This window comes from Aquarana catesbeiana, linkage group LG01 (genome assembly GCF_042186555.1).
Source record: "Aquarana catesbeiana isolate 2022-GZ linkage group LG01, ASM4218655v1, whole genome shotgun sequence".
NCBI classification, from domain to species: domain Eukaryota; kingdom Metazoa; phylum Chordata; class Amphibia; order Anura; family Ranidae; genus Aquarana; species Aquarana catesbeiana.
The window spans coordinates 347731792-347754770 of NC_133324.1; the positions used below are offsets into that span (position 1 = coordinate 347731792).

The following is a 22979-nucleotide window of genomic DNA, read 5'->3' on the forward strand; positions in this document are numbered from 1 at the left end:
GGTATTCAGACAAATGTGATATGTGTAATTAAGAAGGTAACAAACTACAGTATAAAGATGCAGATTTAGTGTAGCAGTCAAAATAAGGATGTTTGCACCTTTTTGACACATTTGTGATAATTCGATCTATGTTGCTAGCCTGCTGATTATCTTAGCACTACATTATAAGTAAAGTCCTGATATCTGAAAGGGTCTGAGCACTAGAACCTTATTCATAGCTGCCTGTGCATGGCCAGTCTTTGGGAAATTAAAGGGTAAAGATAAAAAAGAGCTTTAAAGCAAAAAAATGTTTTAAGAGACACATGTTTTTTGAAATACAGCATGATTCTCTAGATGAGGAACTAAAATGTACATATATTTCAATATAGACTGCAGCATAATTCTTATTCATATTGGTATTTAAGCTTTACACTCTAATATCATACTGTGGATAACTGAAACGGTTTATTTCCCTTTCTAGGACATAAACATTCTTGTTTTCACATGTCCTGCATAGATGTAATTCACATTTCTCAACTTTCTAAAGTGATAAAGAGGACACCTTTTAGCACACAGTAGGGGTTATTTACTAAAACTGGAGAGTGCAAAATCTGGTACAACTCTGCATAGAAATCAATCAGCTTCCAGGTTTTATTGCCAAAGCTTATTTGAACAAGCTGAAGTGAGAAGCTAATCGGCTACTAAGCACAACTTCACCAGATTCTGAGTGCACCAGTTTTAGTAAATCGACCCCCGCATGTAGGCAAAGGACACGTCCCTGTCATGGCCCTGGTTATACCAACCACAAAAATCTGCAGAAGATGATTGGCTAAACCACACAAGTGCATGTTTTAACCTCTATTTTTCCTTTTAGCTTTTCTAAATAACAAATGTAGTAATATAGAGGTTGGACACAAAGTTTAGTGCAGCATAATACTTTTGGTAGAAAATAGTGCATTTTGTGTCGAGCTGTGCTCACCAGACCAAAATAGAGAGACAATTTAGGCTGCACGAGGGGCAGAGAGATTTGGTCTCAAAAGAGGGACGGTCCCTCCAAATAAGGGACAGTTGGAAGCAATGTGTAATTACATGCATTGATGTTTCCTACTAATTTCTCTGCTTTATGCAGCATTTATATTTTCAAAATGCTTTATTTGGATTCATGCATAAAGTGATTGTAAAGTCTCCTTTAAAAAAATTTAAAAAAATAACAAACATGTTATACTTACCTCCTCTGTGCAGTGGTTGTGCACAGAGCAGCCTGGATCCGCCTCTTCTTGGGACCCTCTTCGCTGCTCCTGGCCCCTGCTTCCTGTTGAGTGCCCCCACAGCAAGCAGCTTGCTATGGGGGCAACCAAGCTAAGCTGCAGCTCCTTGTGTCCATTCAGACATGGAGCTGTCGTTTGGTCCTGCCCCCTTGGTCCTCTCTCTCCTGATTGGCTAACTGACTTTGATTGACAGCAGTGGGAGCCAATGACACCACTGCTGTGTCTCAGTCAATCAGGAGGAAGAGTCCAGGACGGCCAAGGGACTCGTGGACATCGCTGGATAGAGATGGTTCTCAGGTATGCTGCTACACACAGAAGGCTTTTTATCTTAATGCATAGAATGCATTAAGATAAAAAACTTTCTGCCTTTACAATACTGTCACTTATTATCTACAATACAATACTGCCACAACTGTTTTTGAGTTTTCCGGAGGTGAACATAAAATTTCAATATTGATTACTGTATATTGTGTCAGCAGCCTTTAGACCAAGCATGTGCAATTAGCGGACCTCCAGGTGTTGCAAAACTACAAGTCCCATTATGCCTCTGCCTCTGGGTGTCATGCTTGTGGCTGTCAGAGTCTTGCTATGCCTCATGGGACTTGTAGTTCTGCAACAGCTGGAGGTCCGCTAATTGCATATCCCTGCTTTAGACTTTCAGTTTTAAATTTATTTTCTTTGCTCCAGTTTTGTCTTTTTGCGAGTCCAGCCCATCATTAACTGTCACTCTTTAAAACTGCCACTTGCTTCTCCTAAAACTCTTCTCGCCTGATTGGGGCAAACATTACCTACACATGAGAATGAGGGAAGCTGACATATATATATATATATATATATATATACATCCCAACTTTAGACTTCCAAAAAAAGTACAGCCAAAGAAAGGATAATGCAGTCACAAAAGCGAGCATGGCTAAATAGTGCTGAATACTAGTTTAAGGGGGTACAGTTAGAGTCTGAGTGTACACACAGTATATACTGCACACCTTTGTTGTAGTCCCTGTACATCTAACAGGCTACTTAGTAACTTGCAACTGTTGGAACAACGAACGCTTTGGTCAGGAGTATATAACATGCAGCACAGCATGTGCAGCTGTTAAGAACATGTAATAGTGTCTGTTACATTGCTGGACAATGGAAGGGAAAAATATGTAGCAGAGTGGGTGGACAGTAGAGAAAGAAAAAATGCCCCTCTTTAACGGTCAGTGGGACAAAATTGTTCAGTAGGAGAAAAATGAAATGCCCCACTGTTGGTGGTCAGAGGGAAACAAAATTCCTGATATTATCAGACAGTGGGAAAAAATGCCCTGAATCATTAGTCAGTGGGAGAAAACTGCCTGGCATCATTGATCAGTGTAAAAAATGGACAGCATTATTGGTCATTGGGAGAAAATTGCCTGACATTATTGGTAAGTGGGAGGTGAAAATGCCATGATATTAGTGGAAGTAAAAGTTGAGCAGCATCAGCAAGAGTATAATATTCCCCAGCGTCAGTGGGAGCAAAATGTTGAGTTATGATCAGTGGGAGGGAAAAAAAATACCCTGAAGTTAGGGAGAGAAAAAAAAGTAACTTTAGCGTCAGTGGGAGTAAAAAGTAAGACAGTACAGGGACTTTCTGCAATGTGAAATGCACATCCTTCTACTCTTCTGCATAAACAGAAATGCTTGGCTCATGTGACCAAAGCATTCCTTTTTATGAGCTATTCTGGTCCAAACGACATTTGCCAAAACAGATCATGCATCTCCATCTGATCATCCTCATATTTATAGTTAGCCCTATTTGTGTTCTTATGTAAGTTTTTTCTTTTTATTTATGACAAAAACTCCACCACCTTTTTAGGAATATAAATTCCTTTCTACATCTTTAACATCTTGCATCTTTGCATCGAATGTACTTAAGGTTCCCTTTATCACAGCTGTGCAGAAAGATGTATTTTCTGCTCAATATGTGGTAAATGTCAAGAAACAAGATGGACATCTAAATGTTAGCTTTAACACATTTTATGTGTATGTGTGAGTGTGTGTGTATATATATATATATATATATATATATATATATATATATTTGAATTTAAATAAAAGAAAATTTAAAGACTCCTTTAGTACACCAATCCCAATGTTCTTACTTATGATGCTATCTAATCCAAACTTCAGCACTGTAGAGGCAAAGAGAAAACTGCAAAATCATTCCAAATAGATAGTAAAACTCAAAACAGCCTGCATGAAAATATTAATCCAGTTATAGCCAAGTCCACTACTAAAAGCATATAGAGAGACAGTACTGGTAGGATAGTTACCAAAATTATTAGAGCATTCTGGACATCTAGTTTAAGAATTAGCAAATACATTACATGAATGTAAAATGCATTACAAGTTTTTATCAGATTTCACTAATACTTACAAAAATCATCTCAGTATTAGGTATGAATTAAAAGAAAACCTGCAATGTTAACCATATCCATCTAGTGGTTAGTACTAACACCAGATACATACTTTGCATGCCTTTATCTTTTGCAATATCTATAACAAACAAAGGGCATGTTTACTGCTTGATAACTATATGCATAATCATCTTTTTCTTTTGTAGAGTTATCAAAGTTGAGATTTATTTGCTATATTTCTTTCAGATATGATCTGATAACTAATGCATTCCTTTAATAATCCACAGCTCAGCCAAGTGCTCCATCAGTTTACCCCCTTATGCCCGGCTGTGACAGCTCTTCCTCTATATCACAAGTCACTATTGGGTGCTTGTCTACTGGATACCTTCCTGCTCCTGTAGATGTTACTTGGAATTCAGGTTCCATAACTACTGGAATTACAAACCTACCAGGCACACTTAGTAGAAACGGGAACTATCTCTCAGCCAACTTTCTGACTATTTCTACATCTGACTGGAAAAGTAACAAATATACATGTAATGTGGATCACAAGGCCACAGGTGTAAAAATTAACAAGGATATACCAGGTGAGAACAAAATCATTTCTTCTACTAGTAATTTTACCAATATTGTAAAGCTATTTAGCGCATGGCACTTAAAAGCAGCCTAGGCATAATTTTAACTGGGATGTTATGTTCAGGGGATGAGAAGGTCTGCCTAATCACATGACCATTGTGGTTGGCTGTCACAGTGGTCATGTGATCAGGAACTTGTCCCAAGGTCAGAGACCAGAAGCTGCCATTGACAGTTTGGTCTGCACACTCTCAGTCAACCATAGACACATATGTGCGGTGTGTGGGCGTTAAAGCCCCCCCCCCTTTTTGCCGTTGCACCTACGTATTACATGGGTGGCAATAGGTTAGACAGATTTCACAAAGTCACCAAAATGTTTACTCTGGTTTTAGAAATGTGAAAGCAGTATCCTGGAGAACAGTAGAATGCTGTACCATGTTAGTCACCGATAACAGTAGCAGAAATGGTCTTTGACATTAGCTTGTAAATTGTATAATTATAATGCAGTGGTAGTCAATTTGCTTTAAAATATGGGACCTCAAGTGACGTAACCAAAGGGCTGCACATATTATTCAGATATACATATATACAGATATACATATTATTGCTACAGAACTTACCAGAGACTCCAAACATGGAGATGGTCAGAAGTTATGAACATGCTAGAGGGGATATGCTAGAGACTATGGGCATGCTACAGAATATGGCCAGATACTATGCTCATGCTTCAAGAGATAGTCAGAGATTACAGGCATGCTACAGGAAATGTTTAGAGACTGGGGGCATGCTTCAGGAGACAATCACAGACTGGAGAACGTTTATAGAACTGTTGTGGTATTAACTGTATTTTTTTTTTTAAAGTTTTAATTTGTTAATATTTTATCTGTTTATTTAGAGTGCACTCCCCCTGAACCTATCGCACCCACTGTAAAAGTTCTGCAAGGATCGTGCGGGGAAACTGGTTCAGTTGGGCTTGTTTGTTTCATCAGTGGATACACTCCAGATGACATTAAAATACAGTGGCTTTTAAATGGACAAGTAACTTCTATTATTCCAAGAAATAGCACTCCATACAAGGATAGCGAAGGAAAATTTGAATCTAGAAGTGAAGTTTCTGTTCCCAAAGAGGATTGGAATGCGGGGGACAGTTACACTTGTAGAGTTAACCACCCTCCAAGCTACAGCAAAAATGAAGATAGCATCCACAAATGTTCAGGTAATAATAGCATACCCTTCTGTAAACACAATTGTCATTGCTGAAAGGGTTTGAAATACAGATGTACTGGTAAAAAGATCAAAAAAAAAAAAAAAAGTTAAAAGATATAAAGTATCTAAACCCAAGAACAAAAATATAATTTTTTTAGTGGCTGCATTGGTTTTCTTTTTTCCTGGCAGTAACATGCTTCTTGTATATGGAGTAACACTGTTGTTAGGACAGAAAGTTTGTAAAGCTTGCCATACAGTAGATGGATCAAAATTTGTCCGGTTAAGCAGGGACCAGCCAAATTTTGATCCATCTATGGCCATTCTTATTCAAGAGGAGTCGATCTAGTGATCGACTTTTCTCGAACAGGACTATTGGAAAATTTGTGTTCAATTAGTGCATGCGGCCAATCGGCTCCAGCTCTGATCAGTGTATTCTGACATCAGAGGAGACCCAGCTGTCAGAATATAATGACACAACTGGAAGGTCTCCTCTATCCACATGGTAATCTATTTTGTTTTTGTTTTTTATAAGCCTGTCAGCTTATTAAAAAAAAAAAAAAAAAAAAAAAAAGATCCATCTATGGCTAGCTTAATGACTATAGAATTCCTTCTTCCTAGAATACTTCTATTTTTTGTGCAAAAAAAAGGCTTTACAAACCTAGATATTACCTTGTAAAAGTAGCAGTGACCTCATCACTGTGCTGCAAATAGCAGGGCTGTGGGAGGGGCCCAGCAGGTCCACCCACTACAGGCTGTCTGCAAAAAACTGCAGGAGGGGGCGGAGACATGACCAGTCTCCCTGCACAAGGAGAAAGAAGAATGGGAAGAGCAGCATTACAGGAAGCTCATGCACAAAGGCAAAGTTTCACACTGGATTACTGCACAGATCTGGGAGAAATATACAAAACACGCCAGGATTCAAGTAAGAATACACACAGATCTGGTATTTAGACAATATTTGCTTATCCCAGAGTTCAGCTTTAAGTAATATCCAAAACGGTTAATGGGTGAGTCCTAACAAGGATCATTAAAATGAAATAGTAACCATATTACTTTACAAGATCATTATATGCCAATGCTTTTGTTTACTTTTCTACCAATCAGTACATTATACTAACTTTTTTTTTTTTTTTTTTAAGAGTCCTCCACCTCCCATCCAAAGGTTGTCATTTTACCACCTTCCCCAAAAGATTTACTGATCACCAAGGAAGCCAAAGTTACTTGTATAGTAGCAAAACTAACATCTACAGATTCTACAGAATTTAAGTGGAAGCGTGAGGATGGCAAAAGACTTCAGGTTTTCACATCTGATCCAGAGGAAGGTTTTGATGGCACATACACTGTCACAAGTGTCCTGAGGCTTAATGTTGCTGACTGGTATTCTGGAAAACAGTTTACCTGTACCGTATCACACAGTGACCTTCCAGTCCCCGTGGAAAAAACAATTTCATATAGAGATGGTAATAATTTATGCATGAATATATATTTATCATGATTACAAAATCCATTTAAAAAATGTATTTCTATTATTAAGGTGAATACAATTGAATATATTATAGTTATGAGTTTCAGCTCCTTTTCTCATGTTCACCATGGTAGCAATAACTGCTTTCCTGCCTCTTGCTTACGAAGGTCAACAGCTGACGTCCAGATGACATGCACATCTGATGAGTCAGATCAGGGACAGCTCCATACAGACCTTTAAATAAAAAGTGTCTGAAAGCAAATAGCTACTGATATATATATATATATATATGCACTGGACCTGAAAGGACCATTTTAATTAGAAAAACCTCTTGTTGTCCTGGGACAATGTTCTCTGGGATATTACAGCCTCTGACATTAACTGTCCATCTATATAATCCATTAGTGAATGCTGTGTTTTAATGGAACTAGAACAAGTACTCATCTTCCTCACTGGTCCTCTAATTATGAGCTGTTGCAAACAGCCCCTACCTGAACATATTGATTTAAGGAACACAATAGGCAAAAATTAAACATTTGTGGGGGAATGGATATATTAGACATGGCTGGATGCTGATGAGCTGAACCACTTATTGACTTAAATATATATATATATATATATATATATGTGCAATTCCAGTTGTAAGAAGCTTGTGGGTGACATAGCCTTTATTGGATTTAAAAGCCAGTTTCCTGTATAATAATACATTATTTTAATTTTAAGATGCAAATTAAAAAAATGTTTTGTTTTTTTTTATTTCCTACAGAGGACGTAAGAGAACCAACAATTTATTGTTTCCAGCCAGCACCAGAGGAACTTGCTGTGTATGACTTTGTGGGTCTAACCTGTATACTTAAAAAATTCAGCCACAAAGATTTGTATGTGCAATGGCAGAAGAATGGTGTAGTCATTGATGAAAATAATTACACAAACACTGAACCCGTGATAGATGGAGATGGTGAGACCTACATTATGTACAGCACAGCCCTTATTAGTAAATCAGAATGGAACAGAGGAGCAACATTTACCTGCTCAGGCGTACTCAAGAAGATAACTTCAAAAGAAATTAAGAAACCCAGGGGTAAATGATTCTTGTGCTCTATTTTTTTTTTATATCTGAAGTACTTCCAGTGGCTTACTCTCTTATTATCCTTTGTTACCATTGAAATTCTTCCTACAACCTATCATAATTTTGATGTGTGGAACATCAAGCTTTAGTGCTTTAATGTCATAAAATGAAGCAATTGTTAAGCCAATGCAGTTTTTGCCATTTGGATGACATTCGTCATGTAAATTAAGAAACGATGATAGGAAATGCTGCTGACATTAAAAAGTAAACCAAAGACAAAATCAGCATTGTATTAACACTGTTTATCAAGATGTCCAACATGTTCCTTTGTGTATGTAATCTCAACACATTATTATCTTGCATTTATTCTTGCCCTATGTTTCTGGTGTGTGGAACACTGGATTTTACTTTGTGTTTGTCATGTCCTGTCATGTGCTTATATCTCAATAAACTCTTGTATAACATATGTTGCTAAACTCAGTATGTCTGTCTTTACTTATCTGGGGTCTTAATATATCAGTATACATTTAATGCAACAAATAGAGATGCATACATTAATTAGTACAGAGATAAAATCAGATAACAACATAGTATATCATTATTATAAATATAAATGTATAAAGCATTACTACGTATAAATACTGCAATCAATACTGTTAGGCTGGTTAACTTACAACAAGAAAACATACCCTAAATGTCTATAGCTGACACTCCCTGCATACAGCACTATTAATGTAATCCTTTATTAGATTATATTTCAGAAAGACACAGTTTCATATTCAGAATGTTCTGTTATGTTATAAAAGCCAGACTGCATATGCAGAGTTCTCACTATGGACCTAAACTAATAGATGACAAGTGGAAGTACTTGTATATATCTGAAGTATGAGTAGTTTGTCAGGGAGTACCTTTCCAGTCCATATAGTGTCTTTTTCTACTTTACCAACCCAAATTATTGATGAACAGTGGTGTGTGTAGCTTTATTAGTAAATGATAAAATATTTGTTTTAGTTATACTTCTTATTTAAATTTCACTGTGGACACTGTATAGGTTCTTTTTACAATTAACAACTTGTAGCATCACCTCCATTGCTCATTTGTATGAATGCATTGAGCATCAAGTCTCACCAGTATTTTGCCTTTTTTATTCTTAACTATTAAAAAGAAGTTTATGGGAGTAAACAACAAATTTTCACTAAATAGTTTCTGATTAGGAATTTGATAAACAAAAATGAATAATAAAATCATTGTCTAAAAAAGTTCTCCACTGAATATGATACAGGCAATTGCCTATAAAATTCGTTTATGGTGGATAAACAGCAACATCAGAAATTTAGCTAAAAAATACAGCAAAAAGCAATGCAGAATTCAGGTATTGGTCACAGCCCTATTTAGTTCCATAAATCTATTTTGTCCAGATAATAAGTCATACATTAGATGCCTTGCAATCTATGTAACCTAACTTGTCCACTAACAATCTCCATGTTCTTGATATTTTTGTGCAAACCTTAGTGAGATGCTTTTACTAAAAGAGTATAACTAGCTCGCTGAAGCTGTATTCATTGCAATCATCTAAACATGTGCAACTGAAATTCCATTTTTGCTAAATTCCTCTAAATTCCTTTGAGTGTTCAAAAAGAACATAAATTCACTTATCTGTGTGAACACAGTGCTCTTTTAGAGAGAAAAAAACAATTTGCTACACTGTTAAAGATGTTTACAGAAACCAACTAGATACCTGGAAATAACATGATCATGGTACAGAGTCTGACCCTGAAAAATGTTTATGTAAAGCCCAAATATATTTTTCAGTCTCTTTAATGTCATTTATACAGTTTTAAATTCTTTCATGGATTTATTGCAAAGTTTATGGATTGATTGCAGTGGCTTTACATTGTCAGCCAGCAGCACAAAGGGGTTGATTTACTAAAGAAAATTAGGCTGTTCACTTTGCAAGGGAATTTGCCCCAGAGTGTAGTGAATGTGCAGACGCTTCACTTTGCAAAGGATACCCAATCACATGCAAGGAAAATAAAACAAAATTTTTGCTTGCGCTTGATTGGATGATGGAAGTCAATTGTGCTTCACCTCATTCATTAAGTTCTGAAGCAAATTCCCTTTTAAAGTAAACAGTCTGTTTGTCTTTAGTATATCAACTCCAAAGTGCTGTTTCTTACAGAATCTCAACCTAAGAAAGTAAGCTATTTGCGTAAGACAAGTGTATAAGTGAGACATACAGCCAAACATGCTGATAAATAGATTTGAGTTACAATCACTTTAAAATCCCTATATAATCGGCATACCTCACAATACCACTATTATATCTGCTTTCAGTTTTTCAAGTGTGTAGCTCTGTCATGTGTAAAATGTTATGTGTTTGTCTGCTTTTACCTTCCTGTAAAAGCTAAATGCAGGCATAAAATGCATAAAAGAGAAAAAAGAACCCAGTATTCCAGGTTCCTAATTATTTCCCCTTCAGCTAAATTGGTCTTGTTATCACGTGTTTGGGCCTTATATAGCCAATCCTGAATTATACATATTTGAACAAAGCAGTAAAAACACTTGATTTTGCTCATTATTTCTGCAGTATTAGGCTGCCAACCAAAAGTACGTGTGTACAAGGAATCTGATTAATATTCCTTCATGTGGCTGTCTAACTAAATATAGAATTAATATGCTACAAAGATGATAGAAATCCTAATTCAATCAGTGTACTCTTTACATTAACAAGTTGCAGTGATGATGCTTTAGGAAAACTGGATTAATGATAGATTTACTGACATTCTTAACCACTTGCCGACCGCCTAACGACGATATACGTCAACAGAATGGCACGGGCAGGCAAAATCACGTACCCGGTGCCAGCGGCGGTCGGCTTTGGTCTGGGAGCGTTCAGAGATGAGGGGGAGGCCATCCGATCGTGGCCCCCCCCCTCGCGATCGCTCCCAGCCAATGAGAATCCTCCCCTGCCTGTGTGTAGTACACACAGGCAGAGGATGTGATGTCATCTCTCCTCGGCTCGGCAGTTTCCGTTCCGGCGCCGAGGAGATAAGACATCTGCGTGAGTGTAAAACACAAACACACACAGTAGAACATGCCAGGCACACTTTACACCCCTGATCCCCCCCCAATCGCCCCCTGATCGCCCCCCGATCACCCCCCAATCCCCCCCCCTGTCACACTGACACCAAGCAGTTTTTTTTGTTTTTTCTGATTACTACATGGTGTCAGTTTGTGACAGTTAGAAGTGTTAGGGCAGTTAGAGTTAGCCCCCTTTAGGTCTAGGATACCCCCCTAACCCCTCCTAATAAAGTTTTAACCCCTTGATCACCCCCCCGTCACCAGTGTCGCTAAGCAATCATTTTTCTGATCGCTGTATTAGTGTCGCTGGTGACGCTAGTTAGGGACGTAAATATTTAGGTTCGCCGTCAGCGTTTTATAGCGGCAGGGACCCCCATATACTACCTAATAAATGTTTTAACCCCTTGATTGCCCCCTAGTTAACCCTTTCACCACCGATCACCGTATAAGTGTTATGGGTGACGCTGGTTAGTTCGTTTATTTTTTATAGTGTCAGGGCACCCGCCGTTTATTACCGAATAAAGGTTTAGCCCCCTGATCGCCCGACGGTGATATGCGTCGCCCCAGGCAGCGTCAGATTAGCGCCAGTACCGCTAACACCCATGCACGCAGCATATGCCTCCCTTAGTGGTATAGTATCTGAACCGATCAATATCCGATCCGATCAGATCTATACTAGTGTCCCCAGCAGTTTAGGGTTCCCAAAAACGCAGTGTTATCGGGATCAGCCCAGATACCTGCTAGCACCTGCATTTTGCCCCTCCGCCAGGCCCAGCCCAGTCAACCCAAGTGCAGTATCGATCGATCACTGTCACTTACAAAACACTAAACGCATAACTGCAGCGTTCGCAGAGTCAGGCCTGATCCCTGCGATCGCTAACAGTTTTTTTGGTAGCATTTTGGTGAACTGGCAAGCACCAGCCCCAGGCAGCGTCAGGTTAGCGCCAGTACCGCTAACACCCACGCATGCACCGTACACCTCCCTTAGTGGTATAGTATCTGAACGGATCAATATCTGATCCGATCAGATCTATACTGGCGTCCCCAGCAGTTTAGGGTTCCCAAAAACGCAGTGTTATCGGGATCAGCCCAGATACCTGCTAGCACCTGCGTTTTGCCCCTCCGCCCAGCCCAGCCCAGCCCAGCCCAGCCCACCCAAGTGCAGTATCGATCGATCACTGACACTTACAAAACACTAAACACATAACTGCAGCGTTCGCAGAGTCAGGCCTGATCCCTGCGATCGCTAACAGTTTTTTTGGTAGCGTTTTGGTGAACTGGCAAGCATCAGCGGCCTAGTACACCCCAGTCGTAGTCAAACCAGCACTGCAGTAAGACTTGGTGATGTGGCGAGTCCCATAAGTGCAGTTCAAGTTGGTGAGGTGGCAAGCACAAGTAGTGTCCCGCTGCCACCAAAAAGACAAACACAGGCCCGTCGTGCCCATAATGCCCTTCCTGCTGCATTCGCCAATCCTAATTGGGAACCCACCGCTTCTGCAGCACCCGTACTTCCCCCATTCACATCCCCAACCAAATGCAGTCGGCTGCATAAGAGGCATTTTCTTTATGTCCTCCCGAGTACCCCTACCCAACGAACCCCCCCCAAAAAAGATGTTGTGTCTGCAGCAAACGCGGATATAGGCGTGACACCCGCTATTATTGTCCCTCCTGTCCTGACAATCCTGGTCTTTGCATTGGTGAATGTTTTGAACGCTACCATACACTAGTTGAGTATTAGCGTAGGGTACAGCATTGCACAGACTAGGCACACTTTCACAGGGTCTCCCAAGCTGCCATCGCATTTTGAGAGACCCGAACCTGGAATCGGTTACAGTTATAAAAGTTACAGTTACAAAAAAAAGTGTAAAAAATAAAAATAAAAAACACAAACAAAAATATAAAATTAAAAAAAAATAGTTGTCATTTTATTGTTCTCTCTCTCTCTATTCTCTCTCTATTGTTCTGCTCTTTTTTACTGTATTCTATTCTGCAATGTTTTATTGTTATTATGTTTCATCAAGCTTGCTTTTCAGGTATGCAATTTTTTATACTTTACCGTTTACTGTGCTTTATTGTTAACCATTTTTTTGTCTTCAGGTACGCCATTCACGACTGATGCCTGCAGGTTTAGGTATCATCTTGGTATCATTATTTTCAGCCAGCGGTCGGCTTTCATGTAAAAGCAATCCTAGCGGCTAATTAGCCTCTAGACTGCTTTTACAAGCAGTGGGAGGGAATGCCCCCCCCACCAGCTTCCATGTTTTTCTCTGGCTCTCCTGTCTCAACAGGGAACCTGAGAATGCAGCCGGTGATTCAGCCAGCTGACCATAGAGCTGATCAGAGACCAGAGTGGCTCCAAACATCTCTATGGCCTAAGAAACCGGAAGCTACGAGCATTTTATGACTTAGATTTCGCCGGATGTAAACAGCGCCATTGGGAAATTGGGGAAGCATTTTATCACACCGATCTTGGTGTGGTCAGATGCTTTGAGGGCAGAGGAGAAATCTAGGGTCTAATAGACCCCAATTTTTTCAAAAAAGAGTACCTGTCACTACCTATTGCTCTCATAGGGGATATTTACATTCCCTGAGATAACAATAAAAATGATTTTAAAAAAAATATGAAAGGAACAGTTTAAAAATAAGATAAAAAAGCAAAAAATAATAAACACTGGGTATCCTCACTAGAGCGCCCTTCCACCAAACAGACACCCCCACCGCGCCAATGCCTCTAAATAAACTCAAATAGTGGTGTGAACCAATATTAGGTGGTGAACACCCAAAACATCCAATTCCTTACTCTCACAAATAGTGTTGACCAGTGTTAAATGGTGTGTATAAAATGTAATGAAAACGTGAGAATCGATAAAAACAAGCGAAAATAGGAACAGCTGCCCCTTTAAATTATAAAGTATACAGGCAAAGTATTTACTCCACCATGCCACTGCTAGCCCAATACTCCCCTAGAGGCACATGGAATAAATATGGGGCGCTTCAAATATAAATAAGTGTAACCAAAAAACTGTGTATAGCACAATAGTGGTGGAACCCTCCTACTGTGTTTTGTGCTGCACGTAACAAGTGTAACCAAAAAACTGTATATAGCACAATAGTGGTGGAACCCTCCTACTGTGTTTTGTGCGTGTGCGTGTTTTGCACAAAACACAGTAGGAGGGTTCCACCACTATTGTGCTATATACAGTTTTTTGGTTACACTTGTTACGTGCAGCACAAAACACAGTAGGAGGGTTCCACCACTATTGTGCTATACACAGTTTTTTGGTTACACTTATTTATATTTGAAGCGCCCCATATTTATTCCATGTGCCTCTAGGGGAGTATTGGGCTAGCAGTGGCATGGTGGAGTAAATACTTTGCCTGTAAAAAAGCAAAAAAATAATAAAAAAAAAAGCACCCCTGTCCCCCCTGCTCTCGCGCTAAGGCGAACGCAAGCGTCGGTCTGGCGTCAAATGTAAACAGCAATTGCACCATGCATGTGAGGTATCACCGCGAAGGTCAGATCGAGGGCAGTAATTTTAGCAGTAGACGTCCTCTGTAAATCTAAAGTGGTAACCTGTAAAGGCTTTTAAAGGCTTTTAAAAATGTATTTATTTTGTTGCCACTGCACGTTTGTGCATGTCATGTTTGGTATCCATGTACTCGGCCTAAGATCATCTTTTTTATTCCATCAAACATTTGGGCAATATAGTGTGTTTTAGTGCATTAAAATTTTAAAAAGTGTGTTTTTTCCCCAAAAAATGCGTTTGAAAAATCGCTGCGCAAATACTGCGTGAAAAAAAAAATGAAACACCCACCATTTTAATTTGTAGGGCATTTGCTTTAAAAAAATATATAATGTTTGGGGGTTCAAAGTAATTTTCTTGCAAAAAAAAAAATAATTTTTTCATGTAAACAAAAAGTGTCAGAAAGGGCTTTGTCTTCAAGTGGTTAGAAGAGTGGGTGATGTGTGACATAAGCTTCTAAATGTTGTGCATAAAATGCCAGGACAGTTCAAAACCCCCCCAAATGACCCCATTTTGGAAAGTAGACACCCCAAGCTATTTGCTGAGAGGCATGTCGAGTCCATGGAATATTTTATATTGTGACACAAGTTGCGGGAAAGAGACAAATTTTTTTTTTTTTGCACAAAGTTGTCACTAAATGATATATTGCTCAAACATGCCATGGGAATATGTGAAATTACACCCCAAAATACATTCTGTTGCTTCTCCTGAGTATTTGGGATACCACATGTGTGAGACTTTTTTGGAGCCTAGCCGCGCACGGGACCCGGAAATCCAAGCACCGCCTTCAGGCTTTCTAAGGGCGTAATTTTTGATTTCACTCTTCACTGCCTATCACAGTTTCGGCGGCCATGGAATGCCCAGGTGGCAAAAAAAAACCCCAAATAACATAATTTTGGAAAGTAGACACTCCAAGCTATTTGCTGAGAGGTATAGTGAGTATTTTGCAGACCTCACTTTTTGTCACAAAGTTTTGAAAATTGAAAAAAGAAAAAAAAAATTTTTTTTTCTTGTCTTTCTTCATTTTCAAAAACAAATGAGAGCTGCAAAATACTCACCATGCCTCTAAGCAAATAGCTTGGGGTATCTACTTTCCAAAATGGGGTCATTTGGGGGGGGGTTGTGCCACCTGGGCATTCCATGGCCTCCGAAACTGTGATAGGCAGTGAAGAGTGAAATCAAAAATTTACACCCTTAGAAATCCTGAAAGCGATGATTAGTTTTCGGGGCCCCGTACGCGGCTAGGCTCCCAAAAAGTCCCACACATGTGGTATCCCCATACTCAGGAGAAGCAGCTAAATGTATTTTGGGGTGCAATTCCACATATGCCCATGGCCTGTGTGAGCAATATATCATTTAGTGACAACTTTGTGCAAAAAAAAAAAAAAAATGTGTCACTTTCCCGCAACTTGTGTCAAAATATAAAATATTCCATGGACTCAACATGCCTCAAAGCAAATAGCTTGGGGTGTCTACTTTCCAAAATGGGGTCATTTGGGGGGGTTTTATGCCATCTGGGCATTTTATAGCCTTCAAAACTGTGATAGGTAGTGAGGAGTAAAATCAAAAATGTACGCCCTTAGAAATCCTGAAGGCAGTGATTGGTTTTTGGGGCCCCGTATGCGGCTAGGCTCCCAAAAAGTCCCACACATGTGGTATTTCCATACTCAGGAGAAGCAGCTAAATGTATTTTGGGGTGCAATTCCACATATGCCCATGGCCTGTGTGAGCAATATATCATTTAGTGACAACTTTGTGCAAAAAAAAAAAAAAATGTGTCACTTTCCCGCAACTTGTGTCAAAATATAAAATATTCCATGGACTCAACATGCCTCAAAGCAAATAGCTTGGGGTGTCTACTTTCCAAAATGGGGTAATTTGGGGGGGTTTTATGCCATCTGGGCATTTTATAGCCTTCAAAACTGTGATAGGTAGTGAGGAGTAAAATCAAAAATTTACGCCCTTAGAAATCCTGAAGGCAGTGATTGGTTTTTGGGGCCCCGTATGCGGCTAGGCTCCCAAAAAGTCCCACACATGTGGTATTCCCATACTCAGGAGAAGCAGCTAAATGTATTTTGGGGTGCAATTCCACATATGCCCATGGCCTGTGTGAGCAATATATCATTTAGTGACAACTTTGTGCAAAAAAAAAAAAAAATGTGTCACTTTCCCGCAACTTGTGTCAAAATATAAAATATTCCATGGACTCAACATGCCTCAAAGCAAATAGCTTGGGGTGTCTACTTTCCAAAATGGGGTAATTTGGGGGGGTTTTATGCCATCTGGGCATTTTATAGCCTTCAAAACTGTGATAGGTAGTGAGGAGTAAAATCAAAAATTTACGCCCTTAGAAATCCTGAAGGCAGTGATTGGTTTTTGGGGCCCCGTACGCGGCTAGGCTCCCAAAAAGTCCCACACATGTGGTATTCCCATACTCAGGAGAAGCAGCTAAATGTATTTTGGGGTGCAATTCTACATATGCCCATGGCCTGTGTGAGCAATATATCATTTAGTGACAACTTTTTGTAATTTTTTTTTTATATTTTTTTTTGTCATTATTCAATCACTTGGGACAAAAAAAATGAATATTCAATGGGCTCAACATGCCTCTCAGCAATTTCCTTGGGGTGTCTACTTTCCAAAATGGGGTCATTTGTGGGGGTTTTGTACTGCCCTGCAGTTTTAGCACCTCAAAAAACGACATAGGCAGTCATAAATTAAAGGCTATGTAAATTCCAGAAAATGTACCCTAGTTTGTAGGCACTATAACTTTTGCGCAAACCAATAAATATACACTTATTGACATTTTTTTTACCAAAGACATGTGGCCGAATACATTTTGGCCTAAATGTATGACTAAAATTGAGTTTATTGGATTTTTTTAGAACAAAAAGTAGAAAATATCATTTTTTTTCAAAATTTTTCCGTGTATAGCGCAAAAAATAAGGAATGATCCATGCACTCTTGCAAGTGTGGTATATATTTTATTATATTCATTCAAGTGTACAGCACTTTGTGTACAGCAGTTGCAATTATTATTATATCTGTTATTTCAGTTTTTTCCACTGGTTCACTTTCAGCGCGAGTATATTTAATTTTTTACTGTCACACAGTGGCTGCATAACGCAGCAGGTGCATGTGTGGGCAAGTGCATGTCTCTGAACTCACCCTGTGTGCATTCTGGGACATGCACCCACACACAGATGTCATACTGGGGCACAGCGGCTGCATTTGTGCAGCTGATGTGTCCCAACAAAAATCAATGTGACTGCCTGCATGGGGATGTACAAAAACACATGCCCATCCCCATGTGGGTAAACACGGCCCTGCACCGGCATACATAATTGTACACCCTATATGTCAAGGCTTTTAAATTGTCACTCACTAATAGGAGTAATGTGTCAGAAGCTGACTTTAAAAAATAGAGCATGTTAATGTACATTCACATAACAGTTATAACACATGTATAACACATAAAGCATTGTTTAAAGTTAATGTGACCTGGCACAACACATATCTAAGGTAAGAAGAGTACTGAAGTTCAGGGATAGAACATGTGTTAGCCCCTTCTATCCTAGGCTAAAGCTAAACACATGGGAGTTGAATTTTAAATGCAAAGTGAACAGCCTTTTTGCCTTTAGTAAATCAGCCTCTTTCCAAGTTTAGAGTAACCCATGTCCCCTTCTGCCATTAACTGTCAAGTGACAGAATGTCAGTGAGCAGATTCTGGCAATTGACAATTATTCAACAGGGGCACATCTTAGGGGCAGGGCTTAATTCAAGGGTCACACAGGAATTGACCAGAACGGGTCCTTGCAGCTACCACAAGGTGCCTTAACTTCAGTGCTGTTGTTACCTTAGATCCTTTTCCGTGTCAAATCCCTATTAAAAATTTTAGTCAATCATTTATACAAAGGTAGAAAATGCATAAAACATATTGCAAACAATCGTTTTAAACATGTTTGTTTTTTGGCATCATTGTGCCATGGTTTACATCTTGCTTAAAAAGAACGTATTATATAGTGTGTCTAGGCAGTGCTTTTCCCTGTGTGACCTTAGGTAATTTACATTTATAACAAATATTAACCTGTTTCCCCAAATCTTTATCATTTTAGTGGTATACCTCATCTGGGAGGACAGCAGTGAGGATGACGAAGATAGTCTATGGTCAACAGCAGCTACATTCATCACCCTCTTTCTGCTAAGTTTCCTCTACAGTGCAACTATAACAATTGTAAAGGTAAAGAATCTTCACCTTGATGGCTTGACATAACAGGATGGCAATAAATACATTTTAAAAATGGGGATGTTATATTATTGCTTGCAAATAATCAGCACAGATGTTTTTAACTATATTAATGGCAGAAGATATGTTTGCTATACGTGTCTTTTTTTCTAATGGAGCCCATTAACCCTTTTGTTTTTAGTTTTTTTTTTTAAATAAGAATTTACAAAATTCCGATATGACATGTCACCAGCACTCTTTAGAACATTTTGAGAACTAATAATTCACTTCTGTCAAAGTCAAAAAGAAAAAGCTGATGTTTCAGCCCCTCCAAGAACCTTGCCAAAGAATTTGACCTTGTGAGTTCTGGTAACACATATTATACTGAAGACATTATCATTGCTACACATTGGTTACTTTAGTACCCTATCTTTCAGTGGTCAGATATTGTGGAGTTTAACTGTGATATTTGAAACATGGTCGATGAAAAGCAATGATGATCTTACAAGCACTAAAACTTGTTTATGTCTAGGCAGGTAAGGCACTACTAATTAATAAAGTGACATTTTGGAAAGCTGCAACATAGAGTTAATACAAAGGAGCCTAAATATTATAGTAAGAAACTATACATCCAAAATGGATGAAACATTTGTGCTGTAGCCTGTGATTGCAGACATCTGCATTAGAACTATAGGTTACCTTAGCTCTCATTCTGCTTATTGAGAACTTGGGGCATGAAGCAGTTGCATTGGATATCTTGCCTCTGACACAACATGACAATAAGCATTATTGGTGTAACTATTGTGAGGTGGGTACTATCATTTAGAGTAGTACATGAGGTGTATTGCTGATTTACCTGTAGGCTGAAGACACTAACAGTTTATGCATCATTTCCCTCTACTAGTAGTAGTGAGGATATAACTTACTATTGTTTTTTTTTTTTTTCTTTCTATAGGTAAAATGGTTCATTTCTCGCATTCTTCAGCTTGATAAGGTTGATGAGCATTTTGTTACAGTAATGGATTCAGTTACTCCATGAAGATTTTGATCTATCAAGTGAACCCTAGCCAATGTAGTGTGTTAAATGCATACAGATTTTAAGTGGAGCTATGTATTAATAAATCTGAAATACTGTATAGTATATTTACATGTATATGTATAGAGCTTGTGTTCTTCCCACTACATGCTATGCACAAGAAATGTACAGGATGTATATATGTTTGCACTGTATCCATAAAGATATATCACTGATTTAAAAAAGAGCAAACTCATATTACCAGTTTTCAGCCATACATCGTCACTTACCATGTGGAAGGAAGTTGGTATGTAGATTGATTGACTAGAAATGGATGCTAAGGGGAGAATGGCTTGGGCTCTCATGTAACAAACTGTGTCTTGTAGAGTTCATCCGGGAATCTTGCCTATTTATCCTGCCTCCACAATACTTGCTAAAGGCAAGTACCTTCTCCTGCTGTCTATCGCCCTCAGACTTGCTCTGGAAGTTTCATATCCCCGCTGCTCTCTCCCTGGCCTGCCATGATGAAAGAACAGGAAGGAACAGGCCCAGTGCTGGCTCCAATCTCCTCCAGCAGCACTCTAACAACAACAGAAGCAAGGATGAAGTGGTGCGGCTGGAGAAATATATTTGCGCCTACCACATTAGCTTCTACACAGTGCCCACTGTCACTCACACAGTACCAGGGATCCTCCCAGACAAGGGATGTACATATAGATGCTCAGGAGCATCACAGAAGAGCCCACTCTGAACCCCAGGAGACAGATTTGATAGAGACCCCAAACCCACACTTCTTGTTCTTGAGGTACTATACAGAGAATAGACTGTGACAAAACAATGTTTGTATAGTCAGATTTCTTGGGGGTAGAGTAACTCCACTACCATATTTATGGGGAAATGGCTTATTAATGCTCCTGAAACTACTTCACTCCAAAGACAGGGAAAAAATTACACATAAAGCTAGATAGCACAAGGATGTATTCTATATTAGGGCTAAAATCCCCACCTTCCCAGATTTCTCAGCAGAATTGCAAAGACAGAGCCAATTACATGGAAGTATAAAGAATGTTGGAACACTTAAAACATCCATATGTCATCTGTAACCTGCCAATCTCAGGGGGGTGGAGAGTGGAGAAATACATTTTTTGACACCCCTGCAGCAGCATCCATGTGACTACATTATAATGAACGCCACCTTAAAACTGTACCCATTAAATCTCCACCAGCCTAAGTCTGAAATTTCCATTGTGGCATCTCATTCATAGCTAGTCTACCGCTCTTTTTGAAACACTCTACTGAGATCACTGTACAGTTTTATACTAGTGCAGTTGTACTAAATTCTGTTAGCTTATACAGTGTACTTGAAGGCTACCTTTGGTTCCCTAACGAAGCTACTGTGTAGAAATTTCCTTTGTTACCCAGTTGACAAGATTTGTGAATTGCCAGTGTTTGGCTAAATTATCACTGAATATGACTTCTGGTAATTTAACCCCGTTTGTCCATTACAGTTGTGAAATAGAACTTCAAGATTTATAGCACATTAAAGAGGAATTGTAATCTTTTTTTTAAAAAAGTAATGTCCTTTAGCAGCTGACTTTTAAAAATTAGGCACTTACCATTGCCTGCAGTCCAGCGCTATCTTCCCTCAGCTGGTTCTTTTTGTTGTGGGTCCATCTTGGATTTGAGAGCTGGTTGTGCCTTTATGAAAAGTCACAGCCATCACCCCACTATGCTTGTGCTAGATTGCATGGGGCTATGTGACTGGTCCTGCAGCCTCCTGGGATGTGTGACCTCATTCTATAGACTCAACAAAAAATGTATAGCAAAGTACTTTTTTAAGGGCTCATTCACAAAAACATGGAAATACCAAATTCATACAGTTAAAAAATCTATTTATTTTATAAAGATAAAACACTGGGAAAAAAAAAAACATATTTTTTCACGCAGGGTCTGCAGGGCATGCATTTCTTTTGGTAAGATAGAACATATCTTTTACCTGTATAGTATTCTGGTAATGTAGACCCTTTTCATAAGGATTAACATAGAGATACATTCTTCATCCTTGTGATATTGATTAATGAGCCACCCTGACACTCCTCTATTTTACTTACTTTGTTCTTATATGGACCTAAACCCTTTGGGCTCCATGGGTACATGAATGTATCTACATATCGATATATGCCTTCTTTACATTCTATGTTTGATATCCACCAATGGGATTGAATACCTGATAAATATTTGTTATACTCCCACATTAAGTTTTCATTCTATTCATGATTCCATTTTAAATAATAGTCACTTTTCAATGTAGTGGTTCAAACTATATTTATGTACACTACTTTTCATATAGACCTTAGTTAGTGGTAATTCTTGGCATTCCTTGTGCTCACTTTTGGGTGGCTGTGAATCTTAGTGGTTCCGCTGGATGCTGTTGGGATGATGGTTCACACAGGGTATGATTTGAAGAATAATAGTAATAGTATGTATTTGAAAATAAACTGGTATATTAGTCTTAAAGCGTTTGTTACCACAACACTTCATATTCCTGATAAGTGCCTGCTGTGCTATGTACTTGTATGAAAAGGTCTCCTGTTCTGTTTGTGTTGCTTCCTTTATGTGAAATCCCTGGTGTTCCTGCCAGTTCCTCTGCTTTTCTAATAAAAGCTGACCACACTAAGCAGGAGACTGTGGTCAGTTCTCTAGCTATGCTGGGAACTCAGTCTGCTCTCTTGCAATGATCAGACTTGTCCTGACACACACTCCCCTGCACAACCTGTCACTGGAAAGCTCAGTGTGCTGCTGCTTTTCCTCCCTGAGCTCTTATGCAGCTGATAACAAGGAATGTGATCACTTATAAAAAAAAGGGAAAAAAAGGTATTTATAATGGTGTTTTAATATCTATATAAAAATGTTCTGCCTTTCATTTCTATTTTAAACTGAATGGGTTGTTTTACAAGATGATCGTTTACAATCACTTTAATGTCTGTAAAATGGCTTAACTGCAGTTTTATAATATATCAAATAATGTTGTCTCTGCTCTACCACCTCACCAAAATCAAAACCCCTTAAGCCTATATAATGTTCATTCTTATAATGGACTGACTGCAGCCAGCACTGACATGCATTCCTGCATACACAGTAATGATATTCCCCAGCAAATGCAGCACAATCAACAATCAATCAATGTACTAAA

At 38.9% G+C, this 22979-nt stretch overlaps 1 protein-coding gene, 1 long non-coding RNA gene and 1 gene segment (V, D, J or C); all 3 read left to right on the top strand.

Moving 5' to 3' along the window:
* LOC141118318 (uncharacterized) overlaps nt 1-22979 on the top strand; it is a 711411-nt gene that overhangs the window by 551591 nt on the left and 136841 nt on the right. The window lies entirely within an intron of this gene.
* LOC141145456 (Ig gamma-2B chain C region-like) lies at nt 3893-8407 on the top strand. The segment is given in 4 exon segments: nt 3893-4215; nt 5097-5417; nt 6547-6867; nt 7639-8407. Coding segments are annotated over 4 exon segments (1233 nt in total).
* LOC141145479 (uncharacterized) lies at nt 17946-19924 on the top strand. The gene is made up of 2 exons (XR_012244564.1): nt 17946-18786; nt 19727-19924. It is a non-coding gene; the product is annotated as an uncharacterized lncRNA (long non-coding RNA).